Source organism: Protopterus annectens, chromosome 16.part0, assembly GCF_019279795.1.
Source record: "Protopterus annectens isolate FY-2018-M chromosome 16.part0, PAN1.0, whole genome shotgun sequence".
Taxonomy (NCBI): domain Eukaryota; kingdom Metazoa; phylum Chordata; order Ceratodontiformes; family Protopteridae; genus Protopterus; species Protopterus annectens.
This window is the reverse complement of record NC_056750.1, coordinates 341,255,570-341,272,845: the sequence shown is the minus strand read 5'-3', so window position 1 is coordinate 341,272,845 and position 17,276 is coordinate 341,255,570. Positions and strand designations below refer to the sequence as shown.

The 17,276-nt window shown below is 40.6% G+C and overlaps 1 protein-coding gene across 1 annotated transcript in view; it reads left to right on the top strand.

Moving 5' to 3' along the window:
* The window catches only part of PHYHD1 (phytanoyl-CoA dioxygenase domain containing 1), a 440,621-nt gene extending 424,030 nt beyond the window's left edge, over positions 1–16,591 (top strand). Inside the window, exon 11 of the mRNA XM_044058772.1 lies at positions 15,898–16,591. Coding sequence (XP_043914707.1) covers positions 15,898–15,949 — 52 coding nt within the window. The 3' untranslated portion in view covers positions 15,950–16,591. The remainder of the gene's footprint in view (positions 1–15,897) is intronic.
* The last annotated feature ends 685 nt before the right edge of the window (positions 16,592–17,276 follow it).

The following is a 17,276-nucleotide window of genomic DNA, read 5'->3' as shown; positions in this document are numbered from 1 at the left end:
GCAGAGGATTCCACTCCTCCTGCTTCTCCTCCAGAGGATTTTTCATTTTCAGAAACTCTGCATTCCATGAGGGAGCATTTTAAGTGGGAGGAACAGGATTACACTGATTCACGGAAGAGGCTTAGGGAGTTCTTGTTTTTACCACAGACGGATAGGTATTTCAGGGTGCCTGAGGCTCATAAATATCTGTATAAGAGTCCTAGGACGGACCCAGAAACTATTAGTCAGGGGCCTAAGGGTGTTAGAGCCTCTGTTGTTAAGAATCCGGTCCCTCTGGATAAGGAAGCTAGAGCTTTGGATAGATGGGGTAAGAAGGTGTATACCTCTTCTACTTTAGCAATGAGAGCTTTGAACTGCCAGTTTCATAGGTTGAGGTATCAGAATTTCCTCCTTTCTCAGCTAAGATCTAAAGTGGATGCTTTGGCAGAGGGCATAGAGTGTAAAGAATTGCAGGATTTAGTGCATGTTTCTGAACAGGTGGGTAAGCACTCTTTGCAATGTGGTTTTGATGCTTTACAGGCTTCTTCTAGGGTGGCTGCCACTAGTTCAGTTATTCGTAGGCACGCCTGGCTTAAGGATCAGAATTTGTCTGAGCATGTTAAATCTAGAATTCTGGATGCCCCTTTACAGTCTGAAGTTTTGTTTGGTCCTCCTGTGGAGTCAGTCTTAAAGAAAATGGAAGACAAGGCTAAGTCTATGCAGACTGTTAAAGATTTTTTGCAGGTACAACCTCCAAAGTTTAGTAGAAATTGGCCTACTAAGGGATGGACGTACCCTACTTCTGATTCTCAGTCTAGGGGTAGATCTAGGCTTGGTAGGGGCAGAGCTCAGAGTACCTTCAGGCCGAGACAATGGAGTTCGCCTGCTCAATCTGCTGGTGAGGGCAGGGGCCAGTCCTTTCGTAAACAGGCCCAATGACCTGCATTTTCAGCTGCCAGATTCTTCTTGCCGGGCAGCTCCTTTGGGAGGAAAGTTGGCTCTTTTCAAACAAAATTGGCATTTAGTCACCCAGGACAAATGGGTATTGGACATTATAAACCGAGGTTACAAGTTCTATTTCCACACCATGCCTCCTTTCAAAGGCATGCCAGACGTCCCTCCTCGGCAAAGGATAGAGGCTCACAGACAAATTTCTTTACTTCTTCAAATAGGAGCTATACAGCCAGTTCCTCTGTCAGAAGTGGGCCTAGGATTTTATTCTCGCCTGTTTCTAGTTCCAAAGAAAGGGAACACGTGGAGACCAATTTTGGATTTATCTATCCTCAACACTTACCTGGACATTCCAAAGTTCAAGATGCTGACTTTACAACAACTTTTACCTCTGTTGGGAAAAGATCACTGGATGGTTACTCTGGATCTCAAAGAGGCTTACTTTCATGTTCCTATCAGGCCCAGTTGCAGGAGGTACCTGCGTTTTGGCTGGAAATTTACATTATCAGTTCTCTGCATTGCCCTTTGGCTTATCTACTGTGCCCAGAGTGTTCACAAAGGTTCTGGCTCCAGTGATAGCATTTTTCAGACTAAGAGGAATACAGATTTATCCTTATTTGGACGACTGCCTGATTATTGCACAAGAAAAGGACGAACTTCTTCATCATCTACAGTATGTGATGGCAGTGTTAAGATGCCTAGGGTATTCTGTGAACGAAACAAAGTTCAGTCTAGTACCCTCTCAGGACATGTGCTTTCTGGGTGTGAGACTGAATACAGCTTCCCAGATGGCCTTTTTGACCCCGGACAAACAAAGAAGCCTTTCTCTTTAATTCCAGCAAATGTCTCTACGGTCCAGGCTGACTGCAAGGACAGTCCTTCAAGCCTTGGGGTTCATGGCATCTTGTATTCTGGTGCTTCCCAATGCCAAATTGCATATGAGGAAGCTTCAATGGTATCTCAAAAATCTGTGGACACAGCACTGCCAAGATCTAGACACTGTCATTCAGATAATACCTTGCATTCAGAAGGAGTTTTTGTGGTGGGCTCAGGAATGTCACCTAAACAAGGGACTCTCTGTGACCCGGCCAGAGGCGAGTCAGATTCTAACGACAGATGCCTCGGACAAGGCTTGGGGAGCACACCTCAATGGAAAATGGGTGCAAAACACGTGGCCTGTCAAACTCCAACATTTGCATATCAACTTGAAGGAAATGTTAGCAGTCCAGTTTGCATTGATGGCTTTCAAAGATTTACTTCACCCAGGGCAGGTGTTGATTCAAACAGACAACACTACTGTCATGTGGTACATCAACAAGCAGGGGAACCCATTCTTACCCTCTTTGCAGGCAAGCAATGATTCTGTGGGAAACTGCTCTCAATCTACACCTCAATCTTCAGGCAAGGTTTCTACCAGGAGCACAGAACTCCTTAGCAGATGTATTGAGCAGACAAATAGTGGATCCTCACGAGTGGAAATTGGATCCTCATGTATTTCAACAGTTGACAGTGTTATGGGGAACTCCAGACATAGATCTGTTCGCTTCTCCACTAAATTACCAGTTGCCAAAGTTTTGCACAAAAATGTTTCATCACACAGCTTGGAAGGTGGACGCTCTGTCATTCAGTTGGAACAATCTGCATGTATATGTCTTTCCACCTCTGCCTCTTCTACCCAAGGTACTTTTGAAGGCCAGACAAGACAAGCCAACCATGATTTTGATAGCACCGGATTGGCCTCGACAACACTGGTACCCACTACTGAGGAGTTTAGTACGAGTACCTCCATGGCTCTGCCTTTGATTCCGCACCTTTTGTCACAAGAGGACAGTCACTTCCTCAATGTCAAGATTCAGTCTCTGCATCTAACAGCCTGGCATATTCTGTTTTAGACTCTGGAAGGTCTCAGCTTCCACAACAAGTTTTGAATGTTATTTTGGAGGCCAGGAGGCCTAGTACCAGGAAAGTTTACGCGGATAAATGGAGGAGATTTTTTATTTGGAGCAAAGGAAAGGACCTTGATGTCTCCAAACCTGATTTAAGTGTTGCTCTTCAATATCTTACTGAGCTATTGGACAAGGGTTTGTCTTTCTCCTCAATAAAGGTTCATGCTGCAGCCATTTCTGCTCACTATGATTGTGACCCTCCTTTATTCTCTCATCCTTGGTTTAAGCAATTTCTTAGAGGGGCACAGAATATAAGACCCCCACGTAGAGCTCCTGCTTGGGATCTCAATTTTGTGTTGGAAAAACTTACTCTACAACCTTTTGAGCCTGCAGCTACTGCCGAGTTAAAGTATTTGTCATGGAAAACTGCTTTTTTGTTGGCCATTACCTCTGCAAGAAGGGTTTCTGAATTACAGGCCCTCATGGCAGTGGAGCCTTTCCTGATTTTTCATAAGGATAGGGTATCTTTACGTACTAATCCTTCCTTTATGCCTAAAGTGGTTTCTAGTGTGGCCTTAAATCAAACTATTCATTTGCCTACTTTTTATGCAAACCCGCAAAATAAAGGGGAGAAACTTTTGCATACTTTGGATATTCACAGGCAGTTGCGTTTTTTATTTGAGCAGAACCAAGGAGTTCAGACAGTCTCAGCAATTGTTTGTTTCTTTTGCTTTGGGTTCACAGGGTAAACCTGTTTCAAAGCAAACTATTTCTAAATGGATTGGGTTTTGTATTTCTTTCTGTTATTCCCATCATGGTAAGGAGATTCCTGCTGGAATCAGGCCTCATTCCACTAGGGCTACTGCTACTTCTACGGCCTTTCTAAGGGGGGAAGCTACAAAAGACATTTTGGAGGCAGCTTCTTGGAGTTCAGTGCATACCTTTTCTAAACATTACCACCTTCCTCTTTATTCTAAGTCTAGGGCTGGATTTGCCACTGCAATTTTACAGGGCATTTTAGCGGCCCCTAATGCTTTATGATTTTTACCATCCTCCCTTTCCCGTTGCTTTGGGATTCTACCCATAAGTAAGGACTGCAGCAATGTGAGATGAAGAACATAGTACAGTTTTGTACCTACCATAAATGTAGATGTTCAAGATCCACATTGCTGCAGTCCAATTTACCCTCCCTCCTTCCCCACTGTAGTTTGACTTGGTGCTATGCTTTAGGTGATGGTTGTTGTTGGGCATGTTTTTGGGAGGTATTCTGTTTTTGGCTGTGGCCTTTCTGGTTTGGCCTTCTGACATCTGGGGCAAGAAAAGACTGAGGATATGACGTCGATCATGCGCCTTTATACCCTGACGCTCTGATGTCAGATCTAGGCGCCCATGACCGACGTCAGCCTAATACTTTGGTATTCGGGCCGACCGAGGACAGCGGACTACCCCATAAGTAAGGACTGCAGCAATGTGGATCTTCGAACATCTACATTTATGGTAGGTACAAAACTGTACTTTTTGTTGGGGTTCTGCAAATTTGCAAGAGCTTGGATAGTATCAGTAAAGTATTTATTAAATTGGGTTGCTATATTGTCAGAGGAGGTGGTTGGTGTAGGGGTGGGGGTATTATCGGTGGCCCAGAATTTTTGAGGTTTATTTTGGTGTTTCTCTTGAATATTGTGATTATTGATTTTATCCAGGTTTACAAGTTTTTAGCTTTGTTTCTGAGTTCAATGAAAGTTTGTCTAGTATGTTGATTTTTGTATTTGCGGAATTGTTCCCAGGCTTTGTCTCTTGCTTTGAGTAAGGATCTACAATCTTTGCTTAGCCAGGGTGCGAATATAGTTTTCACGCTAATGGTTCTGGGGGGGGGGTGCATGACAATTTTATACATCTAAAAAGGTGGTGTTACAGGAGTTAACAGCCTTTTTGAGGGGTAGGTGTCTGAGTGTTTCCCAGTTGCAGTATTTTAGAGAAGAGATGAAATTATTTGGGTTAAAAGCTGTTTTATTTCTGATTGTATGATATGTGTCTTTTTTTTGTTGCTGTTGTTGACTACAAGTACGTAGTAGACCATCAGGAAGACAACCAACTTGAGAAGAAAGGGGAGGGGTTATTAACAAGAATCCAGTCAAGGGTAGACTGCCATTTAGAGCATTTGTCAGTTCTTATGGGGGATGTGATTAGTTGGGTGAACCCATGTAGGTTGACCTGGGCGATTGGATTCTGAGCAGAACAATCTTACCAGTCCGTATTAAGTCATCCATCAGGATTGTTTCCTGTGGATGTATGCTGAATGTCCAGTATAGTATGTGTTCCAGGGTGGGGTTATTTCCTGGTGGAATATAACCACCCATGACATTAATGTGTTTTTTGGGGTTGACTTTTAGCTTAGCAAAGATTGTCTGCATTTTCAAAGTTAGGGATGTTGGCCTCAAGCTAATCGAACATTAGGTAGTCTTTGAGTAATATAGCTACCCCCACCCCTTTTGGTTTTTCCTGTCTTTACGAAGAATATTGTATCCTGGAGCTGCAATTTCATTGCTATTATTATTGGGTTTTAGCCATGTCTCTGTTAATATCAGAATGTCTGGAGAGTAGTGGGCTAGTAAGGCATGCAGTTCTTTAACTTTTTTCCTATACTCCTGCCATTCATGTTAAGGAGGAGAAGGGAAGATTTATTTCTGTTGTGTAGTAGCTCATATTTGAATGTATTATGGTTGCTGTTTGAATTAGATGATGGAGTGGGACCGGGATTAGGAAGGATATCTCCTGAGCGGTTTAACTGCTTTACAAGGTAGAAAAGGAGTTTGGTGAACTTGTATTATATTTTAGTGTATTTGAGACAGATTTGGGAGGTATTAGCTGGGAGTTTAATGTTGTTAACATTCAGGTCTATGTGGTAGGAATAAAACAGAGATGGAGCTATGGTGTAGCTTAGCGGTTTGTCTGGGTGGATAAAACAGGAGGTAGGCCGGGGGGGGGGTGATAGAGCATAATTATATAAGGTGAGAGAGTAGAGGAGCAAGAGCAGAGAGGTAGTGGTGAAATGTAGGGCACTTCTTTTTATTTTTAATATGTAGTGGTGTACAGGTACACTAGGATACTTTGGTATTTTGTGAGTAAGATGATAAATAGAACTGGCCTCTGAAATAATGTGTTGGGTGTAATGTGTATAAAATGCAGGGGGGGGGTGGTGGTAAAGTAAGAAGGTGCTAACTAATAGGAAAGGGAAGGTTTGTATCTAGGTTAAGTGATTAGCGGATCCTAATGGTTGACTTCTGGGTTGCAATTGGCTGCTGCTAAATGGCTGATGTGTTAATTATTGGACAGTTTTGAGTGGTTGTTGGAGCTGGATTTGCTGTTGCAGTGTGGGCAGAGTGGATAAAGTATAAATGTAATTGAAGTGAGGGTGGTTGGGAATGGGGGTAGGGGAGCGAAGTGAACCAGAGCATAGTGGGTTGAACCGAATTCCAGCAGGCTATCTTTGTTAGAAAAAAACAGTCAAGTAAGATAGCAGAGAGAAGGGAACATGGAATGCTGCTAGAGAATAGCAAAGTAGTACAGAGGACTAAGGCAAGCAATAGCACGCAGAAGGCAGATACTGATAGAAATGCAGGGAGAAATAAATCGGAGGGTAAGGAGCAAGGAAGTGTGAGCATGGGAGGAAAGGCAAGGAGAGGAACAGCTAAGAGAAGGGTAGGAGAGCAGCAATAAAGGTAGATGTGGTAGAAGGAGCAGGTAAAAGGGTAGGTGATGCACTATGTGCTGCTTAGGTAAGCACAAATGTCTTAGCAAAGTGTAGGTAGATACATACACAAACATGGCCAGCTTATGCAGTATTGTGTAGGCAGCTGGTGGGGTATTGCTTCAGCAGAGTCCACAGCAGTGTTCCAAGGTGTATTTGAGGTATGTATGCCTTTTTGCAAGTTATTCACAAAAACATTAATATGAGAAAAATAACAGCTGGAGCACACCATTGATGCTTCTAAACCCACCGGAATGGAGAAAAGATGGCACTGGACACAGTACTGGGAATTTAGATATCTTGTTTCATAATTGCATTTCTTTATTATTCTGAAGTACAATATTTTCAGAAAAAATATTTATATAATTTTGGATCATCTACTTGGCTGCATTAATTTCACAATTCTGTTAACTACTGTAATATGATGCCCTTTTCCAGATGCAAATGAAACACTATGCATGCAGTCATCCAGTATGTTGGGAGACAGCTGAGGAGTGTAGGAATGTCCAGCAAATAATTCCAAAATCCTCTCCTAGCAGGGCAGCAGTATTTTTAAATATTTATTGTACCTCCCAATCACTTTAGGGTGCAGATTGTCAAAATATTTAAGCATCCATTTGGAAAATGTTCATTTTACATTCATTAGAATCAGCTGAACTGCGATTTTTAATGATTGTGAATAAAACCAGGTAGTAACAATAGTTTCTTAATAGTATTTGATGTAAACAATATAATGCAGTGCAGTAAGGATCTTACATCAAATTATGTTTTCATTAGAGCTGTTTGTACGTGTGTGGAGTGGGGGTTCTGTTCCAGTCCCACATCCCCTTGTTTAAAATATGATATGTAATATGACAACCCATATAACAGATGGTAAACATGGAATACAGTGAGATATCAGGAGGGCATGTGATAGGTGGAAACAGTGAGAGGACGGGAGGCAGAATGCATAAGTCACTTAAAGGGCAGAGTTAAAACCGTCTCATTCTTGCATTCTGGAATATACTGAGGAATTATTAAAGTAAAGTTTCTCTTATCAAGTGTTTTTGTGCTGTATATTTATTTTCTGGTGTATGTAAAACAAACAGTAGCAGAAGTTGGTTTCTAATTAGAAAGTGCCTCTAAATAGTGGGAGATAAGAGAAGATTTACTTTAAGACCTCAGTGTACACCAGGTTTCAAAATCCCTTGCCCATTTCAGTCTCCACTCTTCATTTTCCAGGCAGTTATTAAATGAAAAAGTGAAACAGAACATACTAAATGGTTAGGCACATTTAGAAAAGAAGAAAAACAGTAATAGCCACTCTCTCACTTTCAGGGGGACAGTTTTTGAAATACCTTAATAGGAATTAATAAAAAAAAAAGTTTGAAAAATTGATAAAGTGTATCTTGCGGGGGGGGGGGACGGACACTAACTGACAGTGTTACTACACATTGTGCTGTCCACATGGATAATTATAGTGCTGAATCTGAGCAAAAATACAGTCATATTTGAATGTTTTGTAAGACTTTTCCAGAAGCAGTACTGGTATTTAAGCTTTTAGGCAGTGTTTGTGTGCATGTTCAAGAATAACATTTAGCCTTAACTGCATGTTTGGGTCTGACTTTCACTTCTAGACATCTGCTCTAAGTATATCTTTGATAAAACAGAATGCATATTTGTAGCAAGTGGCACAGTAAATATTCATAAGACATCTGTTATGGAAATATGAAGCTAATAGAGAAAAAAAAACATTGGAACAGCGTAGTATGCTGATTTCCAAACTGCCTCTGACAGATACAGAATATTAACTGTTGAATTCTTCAGGTTTACTATCATTAGCATTTACTTTATACAAGTCAGTTAGACAATGAGTATAAAATAACCCATACACATTTTTAGAATGATCATATCTGTGATGGAAAAGATATAATGACCAAAAAAGATTAAAAAAATGTTCATCATGAGTATTCCCAGTGGGCAAAGATGAATAAAATTATTTAAGATGCAAAACAAAAGACCTTCTATAATGACAGACACATACACTATGAAGTTTGGCAAAAATCTTGCTGCTGTAAAGAAAACTTACAAAGTAAAGAAAGTGATGCATAAAGTAAAATGAGAATAAATTACTCTGATGTCACCATCTAGGGGAAGATGCCTTTTTAAAGTGGATTATTTAATTATGTATCAGTTGGAATTCTTCATGATGGAGGGAGTGAAGGTACACAGTATGGGAGAGCCAGGAAAATTCTTTCCTATGTGCTGTCAGCTGAAAAGCAGCTGGAGAACCTCTTTGCATAACAGATGAAAGTGATGATGTTATGATGTTCTTTTTCATTCACTGGTGCAGTACGGATTCTCAAGATTTCTGCCAAAAAGTGCTTGATTGCAGGCCCAAATCCCAATGCTTTTACTCCCCCTCCTCCCTGATTGCAGACTCCCTCCTACACCAAAGTCAAGGCATCACTGGTGTAAAGGGAAGGATGGGACTGGTACCATCTGTACATCTTTCTTACTCAAGATGGTCATTTAACTGTGGCAAGAAAGTAGCGTCATCAGTCTTGTGGGTTGACATGAAGCCAAAGTTTGCAGTTAAGTACCCCACTGGAAAATTCTCTTATCTTCTTAGTAGTGCATTTAAAAGAGCTGATTTTGTAGACATCGGATTAAAAAGTAAATAACTTGTTTCAACTGTAGGAAGCTGATATCACACATGCTTTTCACAATTTGTGTCTAACCATCTTCAATGCATTTATTTTAAACTATTTATTTTATTTATTTTTATTTTTATTTTACATTTGTTGACCGGGTTAGTCCAACTGGATACATATCCGTTTTCAGTGGAGGCCCGGGGAGAAAAGCTCCAAAGAACAGAGGTACATAAACACATTTACTGACAAAACAATAGTAAGTTAGTAAGTTAACATAACATAAGATGGCGCATTAAAACAATAAGTAATACAAAAATATAATCCTAGATAAAATAGAAGTTAGTGAGATGGATTGTCGTGGCTACAGAGTAAACCCTTTAGGATTTGGGTTGTGTGGAGGCTTGGCTAGGCTATGTAGAGTCGAGGGCATGCGCTATTAGTCGGGATTAGAGCATGGGCAAAGCCATTGGGTTTTTAGTAAAGCTCGGAGGTGAGTTTTAAATTGGTGCAGAGTGGTCATTAGTCTTAGGTTGCTTGGGAGGGCATTCCAGGTTTTGCCAATGGAATTGGCATAAAGAGCTTCCCCTCCCGAGTTGTTAGGTTTGATGGTCAATACTTGAATACATTTGGATGACCTGAGGGACGAAAGATTAGAATAGGGGGTAAGAATGTTGTTCAGTGAGGGAGTTTTATCGGGATGTTTAATAATTTTGAATGCCTCAGTAAGTTGGTTGAGTTTAAGAATATTGGGCAGTTCTAGCCATCCCAGTGTTCTTAGATTTAGGCAGTGATGGGTGCGGTAGGGCATTCCTGTAATAAATCTAGCTATGTGGTGATAGGCAGTGGATAGTTTATTAAGCTCTTTTTTGTGAAGGAAGGAGAATATGGGGGAGGCATAGAGGAGAGTGGAGAGGAGATGAGTTCGGGCGATGGTTAGTTTGGTGTGTGGGGTTAAGAATTTCTTAATTCTGTACATGGACCCAAGTTTCTTGTTGAGTGATTTAATGGTCAGGTTCACATGCATATCAAATCTAAGTTTGTGGTCTATTGTCACCCCGAGTAGTTTGGTGTGGGTGACTGGAAAGATTTTGGTACCATTGTTAGCGGACACAACGAAGGTTGGGATGTGGGTGTTGGGGGATTCTAGACCGTGAGTAGTTGTTGGAGTAGGGAAGAATAGAAGCAATTTGGTTTTGGTTGGATTAAGCAGGAGTTTTAAGTCTGAGAACCATTTTTCGACTAAAGAAAAGCAGTTTTGGGTAGTAGCTTGGAGTTTGGTGAGAGAGTCATCGGAACAGATTAGGGTGGAGTCATCCGCATATTGAATGCAGGTGGCTTTGGGAAGGATAGAGTGTAAACCGTTAATGAAGAGGGAGAAAAGAAGGGGACCGAGAATAGATCCTTGGGGGACACCGATATTGGTGGGGAGTAGGTCTGAAATCCTGTTTTGCCACTGTACCGCCTGTTTTCTACCAGAGAGGTAGGCGTTGAACCAACTTATAGTGGTTTTGCTAAGATTAAAGGTTTCCAGTGTGTGAAGCAGTTGTTTGTGGTTGACCATATCGAAGGCTTTCGATAGGTCTAGAAAGAGCGCAGAGGATATTAATTTGTTATTCCGGTTGAGGTTGATTGAATCAACAAAGGAGAGGAGAGCAGTGGTAGTGCTATGATGTGGGCGAAAGCCGTGTTGGGAGTTAGATAGGAGATTATTTTGGATAAGGTGGGTAATAAGTTGTTTGTGAATGCAGCGTTCCATAATTTTGGATAAGGGGGACAATATTGCAATGGGTCTATAATTGGATGTGTCAGTAGAGGACCCTCCTTTGTGGAGAGGAATGATATAGGAGATTTTCCAGATTGAGGGAATAGAGGCTTCGGAGATAGACCGGTTAATAAGGATGGATACCGGGTAGGCTATGGCGTCAGCTGCTATTTGTAAGTATTTTGCTGGGAGTAGGTCCGCTAGGGTAGTTGGTTTAAGTTTTTTCAGGAGGGTACGAATGTAGAAGGTGGAGGTGGGTTCTAAGTTGAAGGCAGGTTGATTTGGATCATTGGTTGAGATTGTGGCCGAGGGGGAAGAGGTAAGCTGGCTGGCGAGGGACTGGATGGTCTCAGTAAAAAAAGAATTAAAAGAGTTAGCTATCTCACTTGGATCTTTGTCCATGAGTGTTTCAGGTGTGGGGGTGGAAGATTTGCCTGGATGGAGGAGGTGGTTGAAACCAGCCCAAAATTTTTTAGGGTTGTTTTGATGCTTGTCTTGGAGGTGACAGAAATATTGTTTTTTATCGGACATAACGGCTGCTTTGGTTGAGTTTCTAAGCTGTAGGAATTTTATGCGGTCCAGAGGGGTTTTTGTGGTTCTCCATTTGTTCCAGGCCTGGTCTCTGAGTTTAATTTTATTTTTTGTGTCTTTGGTTAGCCAAGGTGCGATACGTTCCTTAGTTCTAATGAGTCTCTTAGGAGCATGAGAGTCAAGTATTTTAAGGAAGGTATCATTAAAGTATGACACACTCTCTTCTAAGGGTAGGGTATTTAGGATGGACCAGTTGCATGCCTTAAGGTCTGCAAGAAATTGGTCAGGGATGAAATTCTTGCTGTTCCTAACAAGTCTGGTTGGGGGGGGGTGAGTATTTGGACATTTGTGTTTTATAATAAAGGTAATAAGGTGGTCACTAAGGTCGTTGGGGAGGGTCCCTACGGTATAGTTGGTGGGATCCTTGTTTGTAAGGATCCAGTCTATGATGCTTTCTTTTTGTTGGGCATGTCCAATTCTAGTAGGGGAAAGAATAAGTTGGGAGAAACCGTGTAAGTTAATAGGAAGAGGATTTGGATGAGAGGAGTATATGGACCAGTCAATGTTAACATCTCCTAGAATTATCGTTTCTTGGGGATAGAAGGTGGTAAGCCAGCTGAGAGTTTGTTCTAGGTTTTCAACGTTGTTGCCTGGAGGTAAATAGGTGACTATGAGATTAATACTTTTTTGGTTGTTTAGGCATAATTTTAGGGCAATCAATTCCTGGTTGTGGACTTTTGGAGGTTGGAGGGGGTTCCTAGTGATGTTCAAGGAGTTCTTGAACATAACTGCAATTGCCCCACCCTTTCTAGTTATTCTATCTGCCCTAAGGATGTTATACCCAGGTGGGATGATTTCCTCATCCTTAGTGATAGGTTTGAGCCAGGTTTCAGAAAGACACATGATGTCAGGGGAGTGGGTTTCGAGCAGAGCATGTAAGTTGTGTACTTTGTTGTTGATGCTTTGTACATTGAGGTGAAGCATGCGGAGGGAGCCTGCTAGGCTTCTGGCAGTGTCCAAGGAGTTTGGGCCTAGGTCAATGGAAGGGCCAGGGTTGGGGTGGATATCGCCGTCTTTTGTTATGGATCTTTTTAAATAGTCAAGTATACTTTGGAGTTTAATTAGTAGTTTGAGATGTTCCCTTGTTGAGGATGTTTTCGGGTAACAGAGAGTGAGGTGGAAACTGTAGGGGTTTTTGTTAATAGAAGGGTAGTGAGAGGGATGAATGAGATAAGGGGTGTCATGGGAGTACAGGGAGGTTTGACTGTTGGGTAGGTAGGCGCCTGCAGGGTTTAGGGTATCGTATCTCGTTAACAGATAGGTTGAGATAAGTAGTAGTATTATAAGAGGGAGAGTACTAAAAGAGTTTCCTACCATGGCGAGGGGGGGGGTGAATTACCTTGTTGCAATTGGTGAGTAAAGAAACTAGGAGGCGGGAGGAGAGAGTGTTAATGGAAGAGTTAAGTGGGTGGATTGAGGGGGTAGGCTTTGTAGTATAGTCAGGTGGAGAAAATGAAGGGGAGTGGTACTGGGAGAGGGACAGTTGTGATTGGGTGGTGGTAAGGGGGATGGGCCTAGAGACCTAATAAATGTAGAGGTAGTGGGGGCGGGTGGGAATAGGGGGCAGGGAGGGGCGCGGAGCGAGCCCGAGCGTAGCGGGGATTACACCACAGAGTTTTTACCTTAAGGTAACCGCCTTTAACAGCAGATAGCAGACTGTTTTATTGAATCTAAGGTCTGCTTTCTTAGTCAAAAGTTGTTACAAGTAGCAAACAGTTTGTTTTTAAGTATAAAGTCCACTTTCTTAGTAGAATGGTTTTTAAATAAAAAGTTTGTAATCTTTTTGTTGATGCCTGACACTAGACAGTTGAAAATACTGTTAGGTAGGTAGTTTCTTTACCTAGGCAGCTGTTTGAGTTATAGGACTAACACGCAGACACTTTAGTCAGTTGTGTGCATTCGCACTAGGAGAGGGACATCTCAGGGCTGCCGTGATGGTTGGGTGCCACGCGGTGTACTTTTAGCTTGGGGGCCTATTACACGAGGAAGCGACCGTGGAGGTGTACAGGTCTAATCAGTACTGGTCCCTAGGCAGATCTAGCAAACTATTAAGCATATACACAGAAAACCAGGCAATCTGGGCAATGGATATAGACCCTAAAGACTCTCAGGAAAGTAGTAGAATTTCCTCTCTATTGTTCAAAAAACACACATACAAATAAGCGCTAGATTCTGATGAAGTCCAGTTTACCTGGATGAAAGCGTTTATTCGTATCTGTTTTTTTTTTTTCTTGGAATACTGCCTATTTGAAAGTCCTTACCTCAGTCAGATGAATCTCTGCATTACAAGCACTTATATGCAGGGAACCCTTTCTAGTGTTTCACAAGGAATGGGTAACCATGCAACCAATCCTTCTTTATTGCCAGACATGATTACAGAACTGTTATTAAAGGAAGCTATCCATTTGCAAGTGTTTTTTCCCCTTCATTGAAGAGGAAGGAGGAAAAATGCTGCAGTCTCCTAGATGTATACTGCCAGTTAAGATTCTATCTGAACACGACAAAGCAATTCAGAAACGTTAATCAACTTTTTAGAACCTTTGTAAAAGGAAGAGAAGGAAAGCCTGCAAACTATCACAAAATGTCTTGCCCATTGCCTTACCTTTGTTGCAACCACTTTGGGAAACAATCCCGTGGTACATTGAGAGCTCATTACATTAGGACCATGGTTATCACCACAGTATTACTTGGGTAACTACACAGGCCATTCTGGAAACAACTGCTTGGTCACCTGTCCATTCCTTTGCAAAGCACTACAACAGAGGCAGCATCACCAGATTCAAACCAGCTTTTTGCCATGGCCGTTTTGCAGGGCCACGTGTCCCAAGCTCCATCTGCATGCCAATCTCCCTTTTCTTAATAACTTCTGTAAATATTTCCAAGAGTCAGTACTGCAACAATGAATTACAGTTGCTTAGGAATGTGCCATGTTCAAGCATATTCACTATTGCAGTACCAGTTGCTTCCCTTCTACCCAGTTTTCTTCTTTTTGAGTTTGGGTGGACACTGAGTTCACAATTCCTTTCCTCTTTCTCGCTTTGATCCTACATATTAGCTATTCTTGCTGGTGAAAGTTTGGAGGTTCATTCTGAATTCTCTCCTACACCTTGGATAGATCATTCTTGGATAGGACATGCTCTGGCTCCCAATAGCTTTTCCTGAAAATGCTGAGGTCAAGAAAGAACTGAAGATGGTGCCTTCTGACATGGATGTATAAACTCTGGTATTTGGGATGGCCATCAGGCACCTGCACACAGGAATACCAACAGTCAGTGAACCTACTTGAATTTCTACATTTATAGAACATTCCTACATGTCTACATTTCTTGTGACTCTGTTTTCAGAATTATTTTGATGTGTTGTATAAAGACACATGCTCCCCATCCCTTCTGTTAGATAACTGTTTAGTGGGGGATGCTGTCTTTTAAATTTGTTCAGAGTAGTTTTTAAATCTAAAGCTGAATATGATAAAAGTGCTCATTCAGTCTGAGAAGATTCACCACACATTGTATGTATATTTATACAGCTATATAATTACACACACATATATGATCTTTTAACCATTGGTACAACTCTACATGTGTGTTAACATTTCAGTTGTCAAGCACTCACACTGTAATACCACATACTGCAGGTCATTACATTTTCCATCATTTCCCTCTAAGTTTCCATTTATACATTTCTAATAGAAGTGCCATAGCATTAAAACAGATCCAGATTTTCCTGTTGCTAATATTCCCTAAAGGATTACCTGAGTCTGCATGTGTACTCTATATATGTATACCTGAGTGCCCCTGATTTGGATCATAATGTTTTGCTTTATCCTCTTAAAATTGGTGATTGTTTGCAAAAAGGTAGTCAACAAATAATGGCAACCATTAAAGCTATAGCCTTCTTGTCCCCTTGAAAATGCATGGTAATACATCTCATCTTATTCTGTCATTTTTTAATGTCAGTAGTACTAATATTTAGAAAGTGTCAATGATTTAAGACTTTCTGTTCTTTATTATTTTCTCCCTGGTTGTGGTGGTAGGAGGGTGAGAACTTTCCTGCTATGTGTACATTTTTTTGAATAAACAAGCAGCAGTGAACAGGGTTTTTAAAAGTAATCTTGTAAAAATCCTTTCTTAATTTTTCTTTTACACGAAAGACAGCTGGTGTACACTGATATGCATCAAAATGATTGTAGAAATCCACCTTCCATTACATCATTGCTTGCTCTAGGAAATGACAAATTTCTAATTTTGACAGACTGAGAAAAATAGGCCTGTGTTAACCTATTAGGAAGTCAGACTAGGTAATAAAGTGCTATTTATTCTCATGAATGACTTTTTTCCCCCCAAACAGGTTGCAACCAACTCAAGAACTACCATTTCCATCACTCTATACACAGACGTAATTAATTTATAGCAGAAGAACTTTAGATATTTTTGGTCTTAAAGATGGCAACGTTGGATGGAGCTGTACACTTGGTATTTGGCTGTTTACCATCTGAATTGGATAAATTCTCAGAGGAACATAATCGTGGTCTGGGATACATAATCAGACATTTTTTTGTCTTTGCCAAGTCCCTCTCATTCACAGATTTCATACATGCCATTTTGTGATGTACATGAATTTTTACCTCTTCTGTCTACATTTGGCTTGTGTCTAAAAATGAAAAAAATACTTCTCTCTACATAGTTCTATTTGTTCTACATGAGGATAATATTTTAATCCGGTTTGATGTACTTTTGTCTAAATTACATTTAAATGTGAAATGTTAACTGAAGCAAATGTATGTAGTTTAGATTTCATTTAAAAAAAAAACAGTGAGCATAATCAAGCACCCTATCTTTTACAGCCTCTGTCAACTTGATCCCCTACTTTGTATAACAATGAAGTGAGCAAAGAAGTTACGCAACAGCAGTCATTTTATTTGAAAAAGGTTTTTAAACTGCATATTTTTATAAAATTATGCAACTGTCTGTAATCCTGCACTTTCTTTTCTAGAAAATGTTATACTCTGAGAAAGTGAAAGTAATACAGAAATCTGATGTTTTTCTTGCCTGTTTCTGAATATTATTTCTTTCTTAATACCTTTATTGAATTATCACATAAGACACAGGCAAACATATATTTATATAGAAGAAAAGAAACCATATTAATAAATTCCCAGTTTCAAACATTATACATCACATATACTTTTTTGTATAATTATCAGCACGGTAACATTACACAAACTGATCAGTTCCTGGCTTCCCTTAAACCTTTCTCCTCCTACAAAACATTATCCTGCATGTATTGTTCTCACAATTTCCATTTTTTCTATGCAATCTGTTCCTGGCCTTTTTTGAATAGTCCACTTCCAGTTCTTTTATCTCTGTTACGATATTCAGTACTTCAAATACAGTTGGTTTAGGCTTTGATTTATATTTTCTAATTGTTTTTGACAGCTATCAGAATTAAACTTAAGGCCTTACTATGTCTAGGCAATTCAAATCCTGCATCCCGGTTAAAAAAAAATGTCCTTAGTTACAGCCATTTGCTCAGTCAATATTTCTGACACAGTACTCTGCAGGGAATTCTTAAAGTCTGCCAACTCATTACACTCCCGAAACAAAATCTTCCCAGTTACCTCTCTTCCCCAATGTTCATCGTGTTTAACTGTTACAGTCATTACACTTGGGTTAGCCAGCAGGATAATACAAGTGTAATGACTGCAACAGTGAATACACTTGAACATC